Raw genomic sequence first — 16,761 nt, forward strand, 5'->3', positions numbered from 1 at the left:
TTCCCAACACATGGTGCTTGTCCTTCAAACAGGCCCAGCTCATCCCTGCCTCCAGCCCCCAATCTTCATGTAGCTCAGATGTCCTCATCATTTAGGTCTTAGCATGGATGTCAAGTACCTTTACTGAACACCATGTCCTCAGGTCATTTTCTGTATTTCTCTATTTTCTTTTCCTTTTTTTTCCCCATTGTATGCACCACAATTAAACTCTTTCTTTCTTTCTTTCTTTCTTTCTTTCTTTCTTTCTTTCTGGGGGGAGCACAAGTAGGGGAGGGGCAGAGAGAGGGGGACAGAGGATCCGAAGTGGGCTCTGCACTGACAGGCTGACAGCAGTAAGCCTGAAGTGGGGCTCGAACTCACAAACTGTGAGATCGTGACCTGAGCTGAAGTCAGACACTTAACTGACTGAGCTACCCAGGTGCCTCTCACAATCAAATTCATTTAGTTATTTAAAAAAATTTTTTTTTAATGTTCATTTATTTCTGAGACAGAGAGAGACAGAGCATGAGTAGCGGAGGGGCAGAGAGAGGGGAGACACAGAATCTGAAGTAGGCTCCAGGCTCTGAGCTGTCAGCACAGAGCCCAACGTGGGGCTCGAACTCACAGTGAGATCATGACCTGAGCCGAAGTCGGACACTCAACTGACTGAGCCACCCAGGCACCCCTCATTTAGTTATTTTTTTTAACATTTAAGTTATCTCTACCCTCAACATGGGGCTCAAACTCATGAGCCCAAGACCAAGAGTTGCATGCTCTATCAGCTGAGCCAGCCAGGCGTCTCTCTTTTCATTTTTACTATTTATCCTCTTCCTCTCTCCTCTATGCTGCTGGGGCCCCAAAGATCCCTTTTACTGGTGATGCACCCACCTCATACATGCGTTAAGTGCTGGCTGACAACTCACAGCTGCCCTGGCCAATACATCACGGGAAATGAAGGGTAGGAGAGAAGGGAGAGGGTGTTAAAAACTTGCTTTCTTGTGGTAAGGAGGCCTAACTGTGCAATTTATGCAGTTACTTATGGGATGGGGCTGAAACTAGTTTCCAACTGAGGCCACTCTCCTGCTTACTTTAGTTTGTTGCCCCGCCCTGCCCTGTTTCCCCCATCCCTTCTTCTGGAAGCACTTCCCCAATAAATCACTAAGCAAGAATTCTCATCTCAGTCTCTGCTTCCGGGAACCTGACCCATGACACCCAGACACTAGAAACTATCTTGTTTTTGTTTTATTGTTTGTTTTAGGGACTTATCTTGTTCAATCAGTCCCTTACATCAAATTCCTATCTCTGGCTCTGCTTCTAAACCTCCCCCCACACACCCCCACTATAGTTTGATCAGAGAACATCTCCTTCACTTCTGTACAACCACGCCTGGAACACAGCAGACAATAACTGCCGAATATGGGAAGAGCCCAGGGTCTGTTTTACAGCTAGACCGTGTGCACCCCTTCTGTCCCAGGCTGGCCCAACCTGGAGGCATTGTGAGTCATAGCTGGTGGACAGCAGCTTAGTGGTTCAGGGATGGGGCCAGGCCTGGGAGAGCAGCTTGGCACCTCCGACACATCCTCCAGGTGAGGCACAACATGCAGTGAGCATTACTGGGAAAGGGCCCTCTGGGATGACGCAGCCTTAAACATGGGCCTGGCTGCACATCTCAGGCTCTCTTTGGGCTTTCAGAGAGATGATGCCCTGAGCCAGATCTAGGGGGTAGTACCACCCCTTCAGCCCAGCTGTGTGCGAGAGGAATAAGTATGTGTTGGATTGATGAAGGCATGATAGAGTTCTATCCCTTTTCACCCTCCTGGAGAGAAGAGGAATTTAAAAGAGAACACATAGCCCTCTTCCCATTTAATAGAGTCAGCACTTACAGGCGCTGGCAGAGACAGAGAATGAAACTTGTCTGTTATCTGGACTTTAGCTTCCTTGAGGATGTAGTCCACTTGGGAGAAAAGTCATGTGTAGTCTGCATAACCTCTATGACTTTGAATTCTAAGCATAGGTCCTAGCCCATGGCACAGGCCCCCAAGATGTCACTGAGCATAATGCACCACTGTCACCTACATACACATCTGGGTTCCTAGCTGGACCAGTAGCATCTTGAGGGCAGGCACAGGCTAAGAACCCCTGCCCAGACCAAGCCTGGCCCAGAGCAGTTTATAAAATAACTGAACGTGGCAATAATGCCTTTGTTTATTTTAGACATCCTACAAAATACTTTCCTGAATCCAGACCTAGCCCTGGCTTTGTCATCCAGCAGTGCCCTCTTATCCACAGAATGAAGTTTATGCCCTGGTCCCCTTTCTAGCGTCCTCTTCTATTCCCAGCCGAGTCCCCTACACAAACCCTACTCCAAACTCTTCCTTACATGGGGAACATGCAAGCTGTGCCTGGCTCTTCACTCTGCCTAGAGGTTCTCCATTGTCCGCCCTCAACCTACATGGCAAAGTCCTGCTCAACTTTTAAGTACCTGTCTCTATTGTTCCCTTCTCCTGGGACAGCAATCCCTTCCAGCAGCCTGTCCTATGCTCAGAAAGCAAGGGATATGGTCCTTCATCCACATTTTGTCTCCTGGTCCTGACACACAGTGGTCTTTGGAGAAGGTAGTTTCAGGAGATTGCTGTCAGTGCCAGTGTGCAGGGATGGGCTCCTCAGCGACCAGCACCCTAGTGCCAGCCTCAGAGCTAAGCCCTGCCCACCGATCCTCGCGGTTTGACCGGACAGCCTGTCCAAGCAGGCTGCTCACCCGGACTCTTGCTCCCCAGCAGTGCCCCTGGCTCGCCTTCATCATTCTGGACACAGGGCCTCCAGAGGCAGGGGCGCAGCCCTGGTCGCCCACGTCCTCGAGGCTCGGCACTGGGCACCCACGCGCCCCACAAGGTCCACTCGGTCCTCGCCCTGGAGGCCTTCAGGTGTCTTAGCTCAGGCCACATCAGCCGCCTGTGGGAGCAGCTGCAGCGGTTCTGGGCCGACCACTTCTCACAGCGCTTCTCCCCGCGGCGCCCGCCGCTGCGCCGCATCTCCTCCATGTCCACCTTCTACTTGCTAGACCACCGGACGCGCCAGGCCGAGCTGGGCCTCAGCTACGGCGCGCCGCGCACTCGCCTGAGCGATGAGGCCTTTGTGTTCCGCGGCGGCCAGTGGACCACCGAGGGGCAGCCGCGGCGGTCGCGACCGCTGCCGCCCTCACCCAGCAACTCGGGCTGGAAGACGCAGGTGCAGGGGGTCAACAGCCAATTGTTGCTGGAGGAGAACAACTACCTGAAGCTGCAGCAGGAGCTGCTCATGGACATGCTGACTGAGACCACAGCGCGCATGCACCTGCTGGAGAAGAAGCTCGATTCCCAGGCCAGCCCGGCGTCTGGGGCGCGCTCCTGGCAGAGGAAGATGCGCAAACGCGAAGGCGCGAACGCGGTGCTCTTGCTCCAGCCGCGCGCTCTGGAGTCGCGGTGACGCAATAAAGCCCGTGCGGCGCACGCGCATTTCGCTCCTCGCTGCCGGCCCGGCACCTTCGTGGGCAGCCAAGTGGGGTCGGCTCGGGCTCGCGACCTGCGGGTAGGGACCATCACTTAGTGCGCGTTAGTGGACGGGTGACTCAGCCGGCAGCCCGTCTCGGGAGGGCGCGATAGGGCCGTGGAGGAAGGTGTGTGTGCGGCCCGCTGGGAACGCGGGGTGGGAGCCAGGCTTGCAAAGGGCAGTGCTAGGGGAGGGAGGAGTGGAGTGGGCGCGAGGATGGCAAGCAGGGGTGAGCAGTGGCGTTCTTGGCCCAAGGAACGGAGGACGAAGTCGGGGAGACAGTGAAACCTTGGGAGCTCAGCGATGCAGGGTGCGGTGAGGTGGTCAGGCGGAGAGGGTCGGGGACCTCGCTCTTGGCTCCCCTGGTTTAGAGGAGCGGCGCGGGCCAGAGGGTTTCAGCCTGAGTCCGGAGTATGTGTATTTTACGAAGCTTTCTCGAAACTGGGCCTCAGCCTCTCCCAGCTGCTGTGTGGCTTTTGGCGGGTAGCTTCTCCGTTACAGGTCTCCTTTCCTCCTCTGTAGAATAAAGGGTTTGTTTCACCCGGGGTGCAAACAAGCACTCTCCAGAGCTAAGCCTGTAACACAGATAGGATTTGCTCCACCCGCGTTGTTTAAAAGTTTTGCATTAGTTGTCAACATTAAAAAAATTTTTAATATTTATTTATTTTTGAGAGGGGGGAGGGACAGAGAGAGAGGGAGACACAGAATCCGAAGCAGGCTCCTGGCTTGCTTTCAGCACAGAGGCCGAGGCAGGGCTCCAACCCACCAATGAGATCATGACGTGAGCCAGTCAGTCGCTTAACCGACTGAGCCCCCCAGGTGCCCTTAGTTGCCAACATTTAAGAATTTGGAAATTTCGTATTAAAAATCCAGATTTCCTGTGCTCTCAAAGAGACTTGGCCATCCTGGACCTTCATTTTGTCCTACAGCAGTGGCCTTGAGCTGAATCGTGGCTGTTACCTCCTGGTGAGTTTCACTCCTTTCTTCTGGTAGGTGTCTGATTTTGCTCTCCTCCTAGATCCATTTTGGATCGGGGACATGGGGGGTCTCCTTCCCCCAACCCCTATACACACAAAGTATAGTAGAAGGTGCTTCAGGGAGTGTGTTGTACTTGTGGTTGATGTAACTGCACAACAAAAGGTGGTGACACCAGTCCTTGCAATCTGTAACCTTTTCCCTGGAATGTAGACAGGGCATTTCAGCAACCACTGAAACCTGAGAGTGTGGGCCCTTTTCCCTAGGGCCAGGTAATACCTGTGAGAGAAGTGAGTGTCCTGTCTCCACCTAACTTTCCTTCAGGAGTAGACTAGGGATTACTAAACAGCTACTTTGATAGATGTTTTTCTGTGGGTTTGTTTTTGTTTTGTTTATTTTTTTTTTTATTATTTTTTTTTAATTTTTTTTTTTTTTAACGTTTATTTATTTTTCAGACAGAGAGAGACAGAGCATGAACGGGGGAGGGGCAGAGAGAGAGGGAGACACAGAATCGGAAACAGGCTCCAGGCTCCAAGCCATCAGCCCAGAGCCCGACGCGGGGCTCGAACTCACGGGCCGCGAGATCGTGACCTGGCTGAAGTCGGACGCTTAACCGACTGCGCCACCCAGGCGCCCCAGTTTTGTTTATTTTAAATGTTTATTTTTGAGAGAGAACACATGTGCATGAGCAGGGGAGGAGCAGAGAGAGAGAAGGAGACAGAATTCGATGCAGGCTCCCCACTGTGAGCACAGAGCTGGAAGCGGGGCTCTATCTCATGAACCCTGCCAGGTCATGGCCTGAGCTGAAGTCAGATGCCAGACTGAGCTACCCAGGCGCCCGACTTAACAGCTACTTTGTACAAAGATGTGGACTTATTCAATCAGGAAAACAACACAAAACATGTCATTAGACACTAAGTTTAAAACATTTTGAGCAGTGCTTTTTTTTTGTATTTTAGTAATTCTGTGTATACATTAATGTAAATTAAATAAAAAATATTTAAAATAGTTATGATGAAATCAATTTTCCTTTTAAAATAATTAAGAAAGGGGTGCCTGGTTGCTCAGTCAGTGAGGTGTCCAACTTCATTCAGCTCAGGATCTCATGGTTTGTGGGTTTGAGCCCTGCATCAAGCTCTATGCTGACAGCTCAGAGCCTGGAGCCTGCTTCTGATTGTGTCTCCCTCTCTCTCTGCCCCTCCTCTGCTCATGCCCTGTCTCTCTCAAAAATTAATAAATGTTAAAAAAATTTTTTAAATAACTAAGAAAGGGGCACCTGGCTGACCTAGTCGGAAGAGTGTGTGCTCTTGATCCAGAGATTTTGAGTTTGAGCCCCATGTTGGGTGTAGAGATTACTTAAATAAAATATTTAAGTAAACAAAATGAAGAAAAAATATATACAGACAAGGAAATGGAAAGGGAGTCAAAATGATAACACCAGAAAAAAATCAAGCCCAAAATAAGGTGCTAATGGAGAAACCATACTAAGTGAGAGATGCCAGACTCAAAGGGTCAGATATAGGATTCTCTTTATATAGTATACCCATAATAGGCAAATCCAGAGAGACAGGAAGCAGATTGGTGGTTACCAAGGGCTGGTGGGGGGGGGGGGAGGTAGGATTTGGGAGGAGGCAGTGACTGCTTAGCAGGCAAAGGGATCCCTTTTAAAGTGACAAAAAATGTTTTGGAACTGTTTGGTAATGGTTGTACAGCACTGAATGCTCTAAAAGCCACTGAATTGTACACTTCAGTGAATTTTGTGTTACGCGAATTTTACCACAGTAAAAAAAAAAAAATTTTTTTAAGAAAGTGCTTTACATAAAAACATGAAGTAGGGGTGCTTGGGTGGCTCAGTCCATTAAGCGTCCAACTTAGGCTCAGGTCATGACCTCACGGTTTGTGGGTTTGAGCCCCCTGTCCGGCTCTGTGCTGACAGCTCGGAGCCTGGAGCCTACTTCGGATTCTGTGTCTCCCTCTCTCTCTCTCTGCCCCTCACCCACTCACACTCTGTCTCTCTCTCTTTCAAAAATAAACATTTTTTAAAAATTAAAAAAAAGAAACATGCAGTAAAACGACATGAGTTGTAGGGAAACAGCTAAAATCATAACAATGATCCAGGAATGCCTAAAGTTTAGGGAATATTGCTTTGATCAAAATACTTAACAATAAAGTAGCTGCGCTGACAGACCACAGCGGCAGGCAGGCAGGGAGCCCCATGTTTAGGGAGAGGCCATCCAAGTGGAGAAAGGGCCGGAAATAAATGCAGCAGGATGATATTTTGAGATATCTGACTTTGTTCTTCCTGCTATGGAATTTCAGCCCCTGACTGAGGCAGCCAAGTGTATTGCCCCAGGGAAGGATGTGACAAGAGCAGAAAGCTTGCACAAAGGACTCTTTGTGGCTTTCACCTCCTACAGCTCAGAACTCTGGGGATCAGAGCTTTGCAGAAAAATATTTTGGGGCTTGAAGAGGGAGGTCAAAGAGGCCGCAGATTTGTCTACAGCAAGAGGAAAGATGAAGGGAAATGGGAGCAGAGAAGCTGGTAGGTCTCCCATCTTGGAAAGAAAAAATTCCTTATCTTGACCCTACATTACTTTCCAGCTACTGCCCCATTTCTCTGCTTCCCTTTATAATGAAACTCCAAGAAGTTTCCTGTATTCACTGTCCTCCCCTCGCTCCCCTTTGCTCTTTCCTCCCCTCCCTCTTTGCTCTGCTCTCTGTCAAAGATGCCATCACCCTGCTATGTTGCTTTGTCCTTTGCCCATTGTCCATCTTCACCTTGGCCGATCAGCATTTCAGGCAGTTGAGGCCTCCTCCTCCTTGAAACACTGTCTTCACCTGGCATGGGGGAGGGAGGCACTGCACTCTCCTGATTTGCTTCTTCCCTCACACCGTTCCCTCCTTCTCAGTGTCTGGCTGATTTTACTCTCACTTCCTTCAGGTATCTGCTTAAAATTTTTTTTATGTTTTTATTTTATATTTGAAAGAGAGAGCAAGCAGGGGAGGGGCAGAGAAATGGAGACAGAATCTGAAGCAGACTCCAGGCTCCGAGCTGTCAGCATAGATCCCAACATGGGGCTTGAACTCACAGTGACATCATGACCTGAGCTGAAGTCAGATGCCTAACCAGCTGAGCCACTCAGCCCCTAGGTATCTGCTTAAATGTCATCTTTTCAGTGAAGTTTTCCCTGATGACTCTATTTTTTAAGTGTTTTTTTTAGAAGTTTTATATATTTATTTTGAGAGAGAGGGAAAGCGACCAGGGGAGGGCCAGAGAAAGGGGGAAAGAGAGAGAATCCCAATCAGGCTCTGCACCATCAGCGTAGAGCCCAACGTGGGGCTCAATCTTAGGAACCATCAGATCATGACTTGAACGAAGTCAAGAGACAGACGCTTAACCTACTGAACCACCCAGGGACCACCCCTCCCCGCCCCCCCACCATGTCTCTATTTAAATGAGCATGTGTTCTCCCCAGCTGAAACCAGACCAGCACAACTTACCCTTCTTTCCTGTTTTGTTTTCTAACACCTGTTACCATTTGATAGGCTGTATATTTTATTGTCCTTCTCCCCCCCCCCCCCCACCTCTTACCCCACCACCACTACTAGGACACAAGCTCCATAGAGCTGTTATATTCTCTCCTGTATTTCAGTGTAGAAAAGTATTTAATGACACTTATTAGGACCTCTGAAAATATTCCTAGAATGAACATGAAAGAGCGGACCTAGGCCGGCCAACTCCATTTTGTTCTGTGTCCTCCATCTTGAGTGACTACGTCCCTGACATGGCCCCCTTTCCCGGAAAACCACAGAAAGAAATTCCCCTTCAAACCTCAGACCAAGCCTCTTCCCCTTGAGTAACTTCCGGCTCACCCGTTCAAACCTCCCATTCAAACCACGCCTGGCAACCTGCGCAACAGGACTCTGACCCTTCCCCAGCCAATCGGCTAAGGCCATGACCATTACCCCGCCAACTGCCCCTAGATCCCTATAAAACCTTTGTGCTTTTGAAACTCGCTCTCTCTCTCCCTGGCATCTCACCGCTGCATCGGTGCAGGTAGGGGATTGAGCTCGAGCTAGCTCGAGTAAAGGCTCTTTGCTTTTGCATTGGACTCGGCTCCCTGGTGGTCTTTGGAGATCACGAATTCTGGGCATAACATTTGGGGGCTCGTCCGGGATCCCCAAGACCCCCAAGGGACCCCCCGACCCAGAGAGCCTGACTGGCCATGGTTAGTGTCTGTTCGTTCCCTGTCTCTTCTCTGTGAGCTCATTTCTGAAATTCTGGTAGTGCCCGGTGCAGTCTAAGTGGACGCACTGGAGGACCTCGGGCCAGGAGTTTCAGAAGACGTTCCGATCCTCCCTTCTGGAGGAAAGTGGATTCCCCTCAAAGGTCTGAGACGAGGTGGGTCGCTCCCGCCGGTCAGTGTGAGGCCGTCGTCTAGCTTTCAGTTTTGCTTCCACGGAGTTGGAAGAGTTTCTAGGGGCCCTCTGTTTGTCTGTTTCTGTGTTTCTCTGTTTTTTTCTGTGGACTTACTGGACGGACGTTATGGGACAGACTCAGACTACTCCTCTAAGTATTATGATTGATCACTTTAAGGATGTCAGGGGAAGAGCTAACAACCTCAGTGTGGAAGTCCGAAAGGGTCGGTGGCAGGTTTTTTGTTCTAGCGAGTGGTCAGCTTTCAATGTCAGATGGCTGCCAGAGGGAACCTTCAAGCTCCCTACCATCCACCAAGTCGGGTATCATCTCTCGGCCTAAGATGGGCCATCCTGATCAGCTTCCTTACATTATCACTTGGCAGGACCTTGTAGAAGACCCACCCTCTTGGCTTAAGCCCTTCCTAGCCCTATGCCCTCTGGAGCCAAAACACATTCTCGCTTTGCAGGGGACAGAAAAGAAGGAGAACAAGAAAAGTCTTACCCAGCTTTCAGCACCCCTCTACCCTGTCCTACAAGGGGGGACTGAAGAAGAATTTTTCCTCCCCCGTATAACCCCCCTAGGATGCCGGAAGAACACCATCCTCCTCCTCTGGGGGAGACAGATGCTGTTCCGAGAGCAGGAGGCGGAAATGCTCCAGTGGGAAGCCCGCCCTTTACCAGACAAAGGGCTCAGAGGGAGCAATCCGTCTCCGCCGCCGACTCCACTATTCTGCCCCTGCGAGCCACCGGGCCCCCAGATGCGGAGGGGAATCAGCCCTATCACTATTGGCCTTTCGCCACTAGTGATCTCTACAATTGGAAAGCTCAGAATCCTAAGTTTTCCAAGAAACCAACAGGGCTTATTGATCTGTTAGACTCTGTTCTTTTTACCCATCAACCCACATGGGGCGATTGCCAGCAGCTTTTGCAGGTCCTGTTCATGACTGAGGAAAGAGAAAGAATCCTCAATGAGGCCTGAAAACTAGTTCCGGCACAGATGGGAATCCCACCACCAACCAGGCTCAGATAGATGCCTCCTTCCCCTTAACTCGGCCCCAGTGGAATTTCAACACGGCAGAAGGTAAGGAGAGGCTCGGGGTCTACCGCCAGACTCTAATGGGGGGTCTCCAAATGGCTGCTAGGAAGCCAACCAATTTGGCCAAGGTAGGAAATGTGCAACAGGAAAAAGATGAATCTCCTGCTGCCTTTTTAGAACGGATCATGGAGGCATTCCATACCTATACCCCCATGGATCCAGAGGCTCTGGAAAGCAAGGCAGCTGTTATCATGGCCTTTGTAAACCAATCGGCCATAGACATTAGGAAAAAATTACAAAAAACAGATAGACTAGGAGAAAAAAAGTCTGCAGAACTTACTGGTGGTAGCCACAAAGGTATATAATAACCGGGAGCCTCCTGAGGATAAGCAGGCTCGCGCCATGGTGGCTGCCAGCAGTAAGCAGACTCGAGACCTGGCCAGAATACTACTAGCTACCACTGCTGACTTCCCCGAGGAATGAGACTGCTGTCTCCGGCAGCTGGCGGACAACTCAAGAGGAGGTAAAGGAACCACCAAGGTGGGGGAGGCAGAGGCTGCAGAAAGATCAGTGCGCATACTGCAAGGAGATAGGGCATTGGGTCCGAGATTGTCCGAAAAAGGCCAGCGGGAAGGGAAGCAAGACTGATCGGGTAAAAGTCTTAGAGCTAGATGAACTGAGTGATTAGGGGAGTCGGGGTTCAGACCCTCTCCCTGAGCCCAGGGTAACTCTTAAAGTGGAGGGGACCCTGGTTGACTTCCTTATCGACACTAGAGCACAACATTCGGTCCTCCACACCCCACAAGGAAAGGTAGCCAACAAGAAGTCCTGGGTACAAGGGGCAACTGGTATGAGCCAGTATTCATGGACTACCCGAAGAACGGTAGATGTGGGGACAGGATGGGTATCCCACTCTTTTATGGTAATACCGGAATGCCCCTACCCGCTGTTAGGACGGGACTTACTGACCAAGATTGGAGCTCAGATAACTTTCAGACAAGGGGGGCCTCAGGTCACCGATGGCAAGGGCCACCCCATCCAGGTCCTGACCATGAAACTAGAGGATGAATACCACCTCCACAAGGAGGCACTCTCGAGAGAGGATAATATAGACAGATGGCTACAAGAATTCCCCTTGGTTTGGGCAGAGACGGGGGGGGGGGGGGGATATGACTAGCCGCTCACAGGACCCCGGTCCTGGTAGAGCTCAAGCCAGGAGAAGGTCCGGTAAGAATCAAACAATACCCCATATCTCAGGAGGCCCGGAAGGGGATCCAGCCACACATCTGGAGACTACGAAGCCTAGGGGGACTAGTTCCTTGCCAGTCTGCCTGGAACACTCCCCTACTGCCGGTCAAAAAGCCTCACACAAATGACTATCGACCGGTACAAGACCTCCAGGAAGTAAATAAGAGGGTCACGGACATATACCCAACTGTTCCCAACCCATATACTCCTTGGCACCCTCCAGGGTCTGGTATACTGTACTAGATTTAAAGGACGCCTTCTTCAGTCTGCCGCTGGCACCCCAGAGCCAACCCTTGTTTGCCTTTGAGTGGCATGATCCAGAGGAGGGCTACAGTGGGCAACTCACCTGGACACGGCTGCCTCAGAGGTTTAAAAATTCGCCCACCATCTTTGACGAGGCACTACACGAGGGCCTGGGTGAGTACAGAAAGGAGCACCGTGGCCTCACCCTCCTACAGTACGTAGATGACATCCTGATTGCTGCTGACATAGCCAAGGACCGTGAGTGAGGGACCCAGGACCTGCTGGCTACCCTGGGGGCCTTGGGATACAGGGCAACCGCGAAGAAATCTCAGATATGCAGGGAGAGGGTAAGTTACCTGGGATACATCCTGGAGGGCGGACAGCAGCGGTTATCAGATGCCAGAAAAGAAACTGTCCTAAAGATCCCTACTCCCAACTCCCGAAAGGAAGTAAGGGAATTCCTAGGATCTGCCGGCTACTGCTGCCTCCGGGTTCTGGGTTTTGCTGAGATCGCCAGGCCCCTATATGAAGCTACCAAAGAGGGGAAAACATTTAAATGGACTGAAAAAGAAGAAACTGCCTTTAATCAGTTGAAAAAGGCCCTCCTAAGTGCCCCAGCCCTGGGCCTGCCAGACATTACGAAGCCCTTCCATCTCTTTGTAGACGAACACAAGGGAATAGCAAAAGGGGTTCTAACTCAAGCCTTAGGCCCTTGGAACCACCCGGTGGCTTACCTGTCCAAGAAGCTAGACCCAGTGGCTGCCGGCTGGCCGCCATGCCTAAGAATTATTGAGGCGACAACACTCCTAGTCAAGGACGCAGACAAACTGACCCTAGGACAGGAGATCTGGATCACGACCCCACACGCCATTGAAGGGGTCCTGAAACAGCCTCCTGATAGACGGATGAGTAACACACTTATGACTTATTACTAGAGCCTCCTACTCAACCCTCCATGAGTGCAGTTCCACCCCAGTGCGGCCCTCAATCCTGCAACCCTGCTGCCCGACCCTGACCTAGATGCTCCACTACATGACTGTGTGGGGACCCTGGAGCAAGTACATGGATTCCGGACGGATCTGACCGACTGGCCCCTCCCTGATGCCAAGGCTACTTGGTTCACTGATGGCAGCAGCTTTGTGAGGGACAGACACAGATTCACCAATAGGACACCAAAATAGAGCAAGTTATATCTGCTTGCAAGACCTGCCAACTCACCAATGCAAGAGCCACATCAAATAAAAAAGGAACCAGGCTCAGAGGCACCAGACCAGGAGCCCAATGGGAGGTCAACTTCACTGAAATTAAACCAGGAAAGTATGGTTATAAATATCTTATTATTTATAGACACCTTCTCTGGCTGGGTGGAGGCATACCCAACCAAGCATGAAATGGCTCAGACGGTAGCTAAGAAGCTACTAGAAGACATCTTACCCACGTATGGTTTTCCTGCCATGGTAGGATCAGACAACAGACCAGCTTTTATCTCGCAGGTAATGCAGACAGTAGCCAAGGCTGTGGGGGCAAACTGGAAATTACATTGTGCTTATAGGCCCCAGAGCTCAGGACAGGTAGAAAGAATGAATAGAACCCTAAAAGAGACCCTTACCAAATTAACCATGGAGACTGGCGGGGACTGGGTGACTCTCCTACCGTATGCCCTTTACTGGGTTAGGAACACTCCTTACACCCTGGGTTTTACTCCCTATGAAATCATGTTTGGCAGGCTACCCCCTATTATTCCCAACCTTCGAGCTGAACTTCTTGCTGAGTTTAAAGATCAAGAACTTTTTCTTTCCTTGAGAGGGCTCCAGAGGGTGCACGAGGACATTTGGCCGCACCTCCGTGCCATCTACGAGGCTGGCCCGACCCCGACACCTCATCAGTACAGGCTGGGAGACTGGGTCTACGTCAAGAGGCACCACTGAGAGACCCTCGAGCCGCACTGGAAGGGACCCTACATCGTGGTGCTGACAACCCCCACCGCTCTCAAAGTAGACGGCATCGCGACCTGGGTCCATCACACCCACGTTCGGCCAGCGGACCCCTCCACGATCCGGAAGGACTTCGTCACGTGATGGGCTGTCAATCGGGACCAACACAACCCGCTCAAACTCAGGTTACAGCACATTCGACCCACCTGATATTGGTAATTCTGTTAGCTCTGCTTGTCACTGCTCATGCTGCTGAGAGTCCCCACGCCCCCCAAAACATCACCTGGCAGATCATAGACACCAGCTCGGGGACAATACTTAATCAGACTTCCCAGAGCCACCCCACAAATACTTGGTTCCCAGAACTTTGCGTAGACCTCCAAACTCTGCTCCCCTTGTCACCATATGCTCCCGGATTCCATGCACAGAACCTTTATTTCTATGTCTGCCCCGGCCACTCTCGCTCGAGCACATGTGGGGACGCGGCTGACTACTTTTGTGCCTCCTGGTCATGTGTCTCGACGGGGCACATCTGGTGGACCCCACCACGCACCGGAGATCTCATTGTGGTAAAGCGGCCCAGTGGCCCCCGACCGCCATATGCCTGGGGGCGCGGTAATCCCATAGTTATATCCTTTACAAGCCAAGGTAAAAAAACAACAGGATGGGAGAGTGGAAAAACCTGGGGACTCAGGATATATGACCGGGTTAGGCTGGGAGCCAAGGACAAGGGAACGTTATTTACCCTCCGAATGCAAGCGACTCCCCTTGCCCAGCAGTCCCCCACAGGGGTAGGACCCAACCAAGTACTAGTTCCCCGACCTGCCCCCACCCGGACAGCCACTCCCAGAAACACCTAGGCCTTGGCCACACAGCCCTCCACATCCCCTGTCCCCCGGAGGGGACACCGGAGCGTCACCCGCATCTCCTGCCCCAGGTCACAATTTACTATCTGATACAGACCCCTGTGGAGCACAGTTGTCGGAGCATACCAGGTACTAAACACTTCTAGACCTGACCTGACCACGTCCTGTTTGCTCTGTCTAGATGTCTGGCCCCCATATTATGAAGGTATTGCCATTAAAGGCAATTATACAACAGCCTCCAACTCTAGCTCCTGCAGATGGCAGCAGGCTACTGCAAGACTAATCCTCCAGGCGGTAACAGGGCAGGGCACTTGCATAAGCCACGTGCCCCCCGGGCAGTCACATCCCTAATGAAACCCTAACAGTCCCCAGGGAGACAGTGTATCTACTTCCCCCCGAAAATGCATGGTGGGCCTGTTCCAGCGGCCTCACTCCCTGTGTCCACTCCCAAGTCCTTAACTCCTCGAAAGAAGGCTTCTGCATACTCGTGTAGTTGATCCCCAAGCTAGTGTACCATTCGGGGGAAGAAATACTTAACAGGTTAGGCTCTACTAACCCCCGAAGTAAGAGAGAGCCTATTACAACCCTAACTCTGGCTGCACTCTTGGAACTGGGATTAGCGGGGGCAGGGACTGGAATATCTTCACTCGTCATCCAGGACAAAAACTATGGAACCCTAAGGGCAGCCATTGACTTAGACATAGAATTGAGAAATCAATTTCTCATTTACAGGAATCCCTTACTTCCTTATCGGAAGTAGTACTCCAAGACAGAAGGGGATTAGACTTATTATTCATGCAGCAAGGAGGACTATGTGCAGCCCTAGGGGAAGAATGTTGCTTCTATGTTGATCACTTGGGGGTCGTAAAAGAATCTATGGCCCTCATAAGGGAAGGGCTGCAAAAACAAAAGTTTAGAGAGAGAACAATCTCAGTCCTGGTACGAGTCTTTGTTCAACTGGTCTCCCTGGTTAGCTACCCTCATCTCGGCCCTTGCTGGACCCCTCACCATCCTGCTCCTACTATTAACCCTCGGACCCTATATCATCAACAGACCAGTTTGTCAGGGACTGCATAGGGGCCGTCCAACTAATGGTCCTCCGTGCTCAGTGCAAGCCCCTAATAACAGAAGAGGACAAAATAGAAATGCAGCTGGTCCCATGATTGGGTCCATAAGCTACATGACAAGGGCGGAATGAAAGAGCGGACCTAGGCCGGCCAACTCCATTTTGTTCTGTGTCCTCCATCTTGAGTGACTACGGCCCTGACATGGCCCCCTTTCCCAGAAAACCACAAAGAAATTCCCATTCAAACCTCAGACCACATCTCCTCCCTTTGAGTAACTTCCCGCTCACTTCAAACTTCCCGTTCAAACCACACCTGGCAACCTGCGCAAGGGGACTCTGACCCTTCCCCAGCCAATTGGCTAAGGCCACAACCATTACCCCACCAACTGCCCCTAGATCCCTATAACACCTTTGTGCTTTTGAACCTCGCTCTCTCTGGCATCTCACTGCTGCATCGGTGCAGGTAGGGGATTGAGCTCGAGCTAGCTCGAATAAAGGCTCTTTGCTTTTGCATCAGACTCGGCTCCCTGGTGATCTTTGGGGATCACGAATTCTGGGCATAACAAAGGTCTACAGGACCAGGCACCTGAATCCCAGGGAGCAGATGGTGTCTGGCCTTTGTCATTGGCCCAGATGTCTGATCCCCTAGGAGGCAGGAAAGATGTGCTAGATGTGTTGGAACTTTTGGTTACATCTTATCAGCCCACCTCTGACTTTAGCCACAGCTATGGTAGATGCCTCCATGTACACTGCCTCGTTTCAAGTGTCTACTGTAGGTTTCTCTGCTTTTCTGCTTTAGGGCTTTCTCCTAAGCCTCAGGACCTCTCTCAACCATAGGCATAGCCTGGGAGTGCAGGTGAGTTAACGCCTTCTGAGGCAACCTTCAACTCATAAGGGACAGAAGCCAAAATACACTTTGTTGAATTTTCCTTCTACTCTGTGTCATTCTCCCTCCCTCTCATTTCCTGGATTCACCTACCATATCAACTGCCCCCAAGTTCTAGGCTCAGTCTCTGCTTTCATGGGGATTCAAGCTAAAACAGTAGGAAGTAGCAATGGAAGGGAGACTATAGGGATAGGAATCTAGAACTGGCTCATCTACCATTCAGAAGGCAACAGCGACCTCCCACCACTGGGGTGGTGATAACCCCTAATCTGAAGCATAAGACTTTTCCCTTTGGTAGATTGGAATGAGATAGAAGTTGAAGGGAAAGCTTGGCTTATGAAGTAGCTTTGGCCCTTGAAAGATGGGAAGGCAACTGTAATTACAAGGATTATAGGGGTGGCTAGTTTTTCTAAACCTGCTTTAGAAACTTTGCAGAAGGCATGTAAGACTCAAGTTAGCCCACTCGACTGAGGGCACAATATGAAAGCCAGAAAGTCTCCAGAGGCAACGTAAATGCTAACTTGGGGCGCCTGTGTGACTCAGTCAGTTAAGCATCCGATTTCGGCTCAGGTCATGATCTT

The 16,761-nt window shown here is 50.9% G+C and overlaps 1 protein-coding gene across 50 annotated transcripts; it reads left to right on the forward strand.

Annotated features, from left to right (window-relative positions):
* The first annotated feature begins 1,440 nt into the window (after positions 1-1,440).
* On the forward strand, positions 1,441-15,810 carry CBY3 (chibby family member 3). Of its 50 annotated transcripts, none has more exons than XM_045057225.1 (6): positions 1,441-1,565; positions 2,757-3,634; positions 4,381-4,473; positions 9,369-9,982; positions 11,409-11,602; positions 12,364-15,810. In XM_045057225.1, exons 1-2 carry the CDS (start codon positions 1,516-1,518, stop codon positions 3,442-3,444), a joined length of 738 nt encoding a protein of 245 aa, XP_044913160.1. In that variant the 5' UTR covers positions 1,441-1,515; the 3' UTR covers positions 3,445-3,634; positions 4,381-4,473; positions 9,369-9,982; positions 11,409-11,602; positions 12,364-15,810. The 50 variants fall into 50 exon arrangements, with proteins under 50 accessions (XP_044913160.1, XP_044913166.1, XP_044913157.1 ...); XM_045057231.1 differs by having other exon boundaries at positions 12,776-15,810; XM_045057222.1 differs by having other exon boundaries at positions 4,381-4,496; positions 9,484-9,982; positions 11,409-15,810.
* Positions 15,811-16,761: the final 951 nt, after the last annotated feature.

The sequence above is a fragment of the Felis catus genome, chromosome A1 (genome assembly GCF_018350175.1).
Source record: "Felis catus isolate Fca126 chromosome A1, F.catus_Fca126_mat1.0, whole genome shotgun sequence".
Lineage (NCBI taxonomy): Eukaryota > Metazoa > Chordata > Mammalia > Carnivora > Felidae > Felis > Felis catus.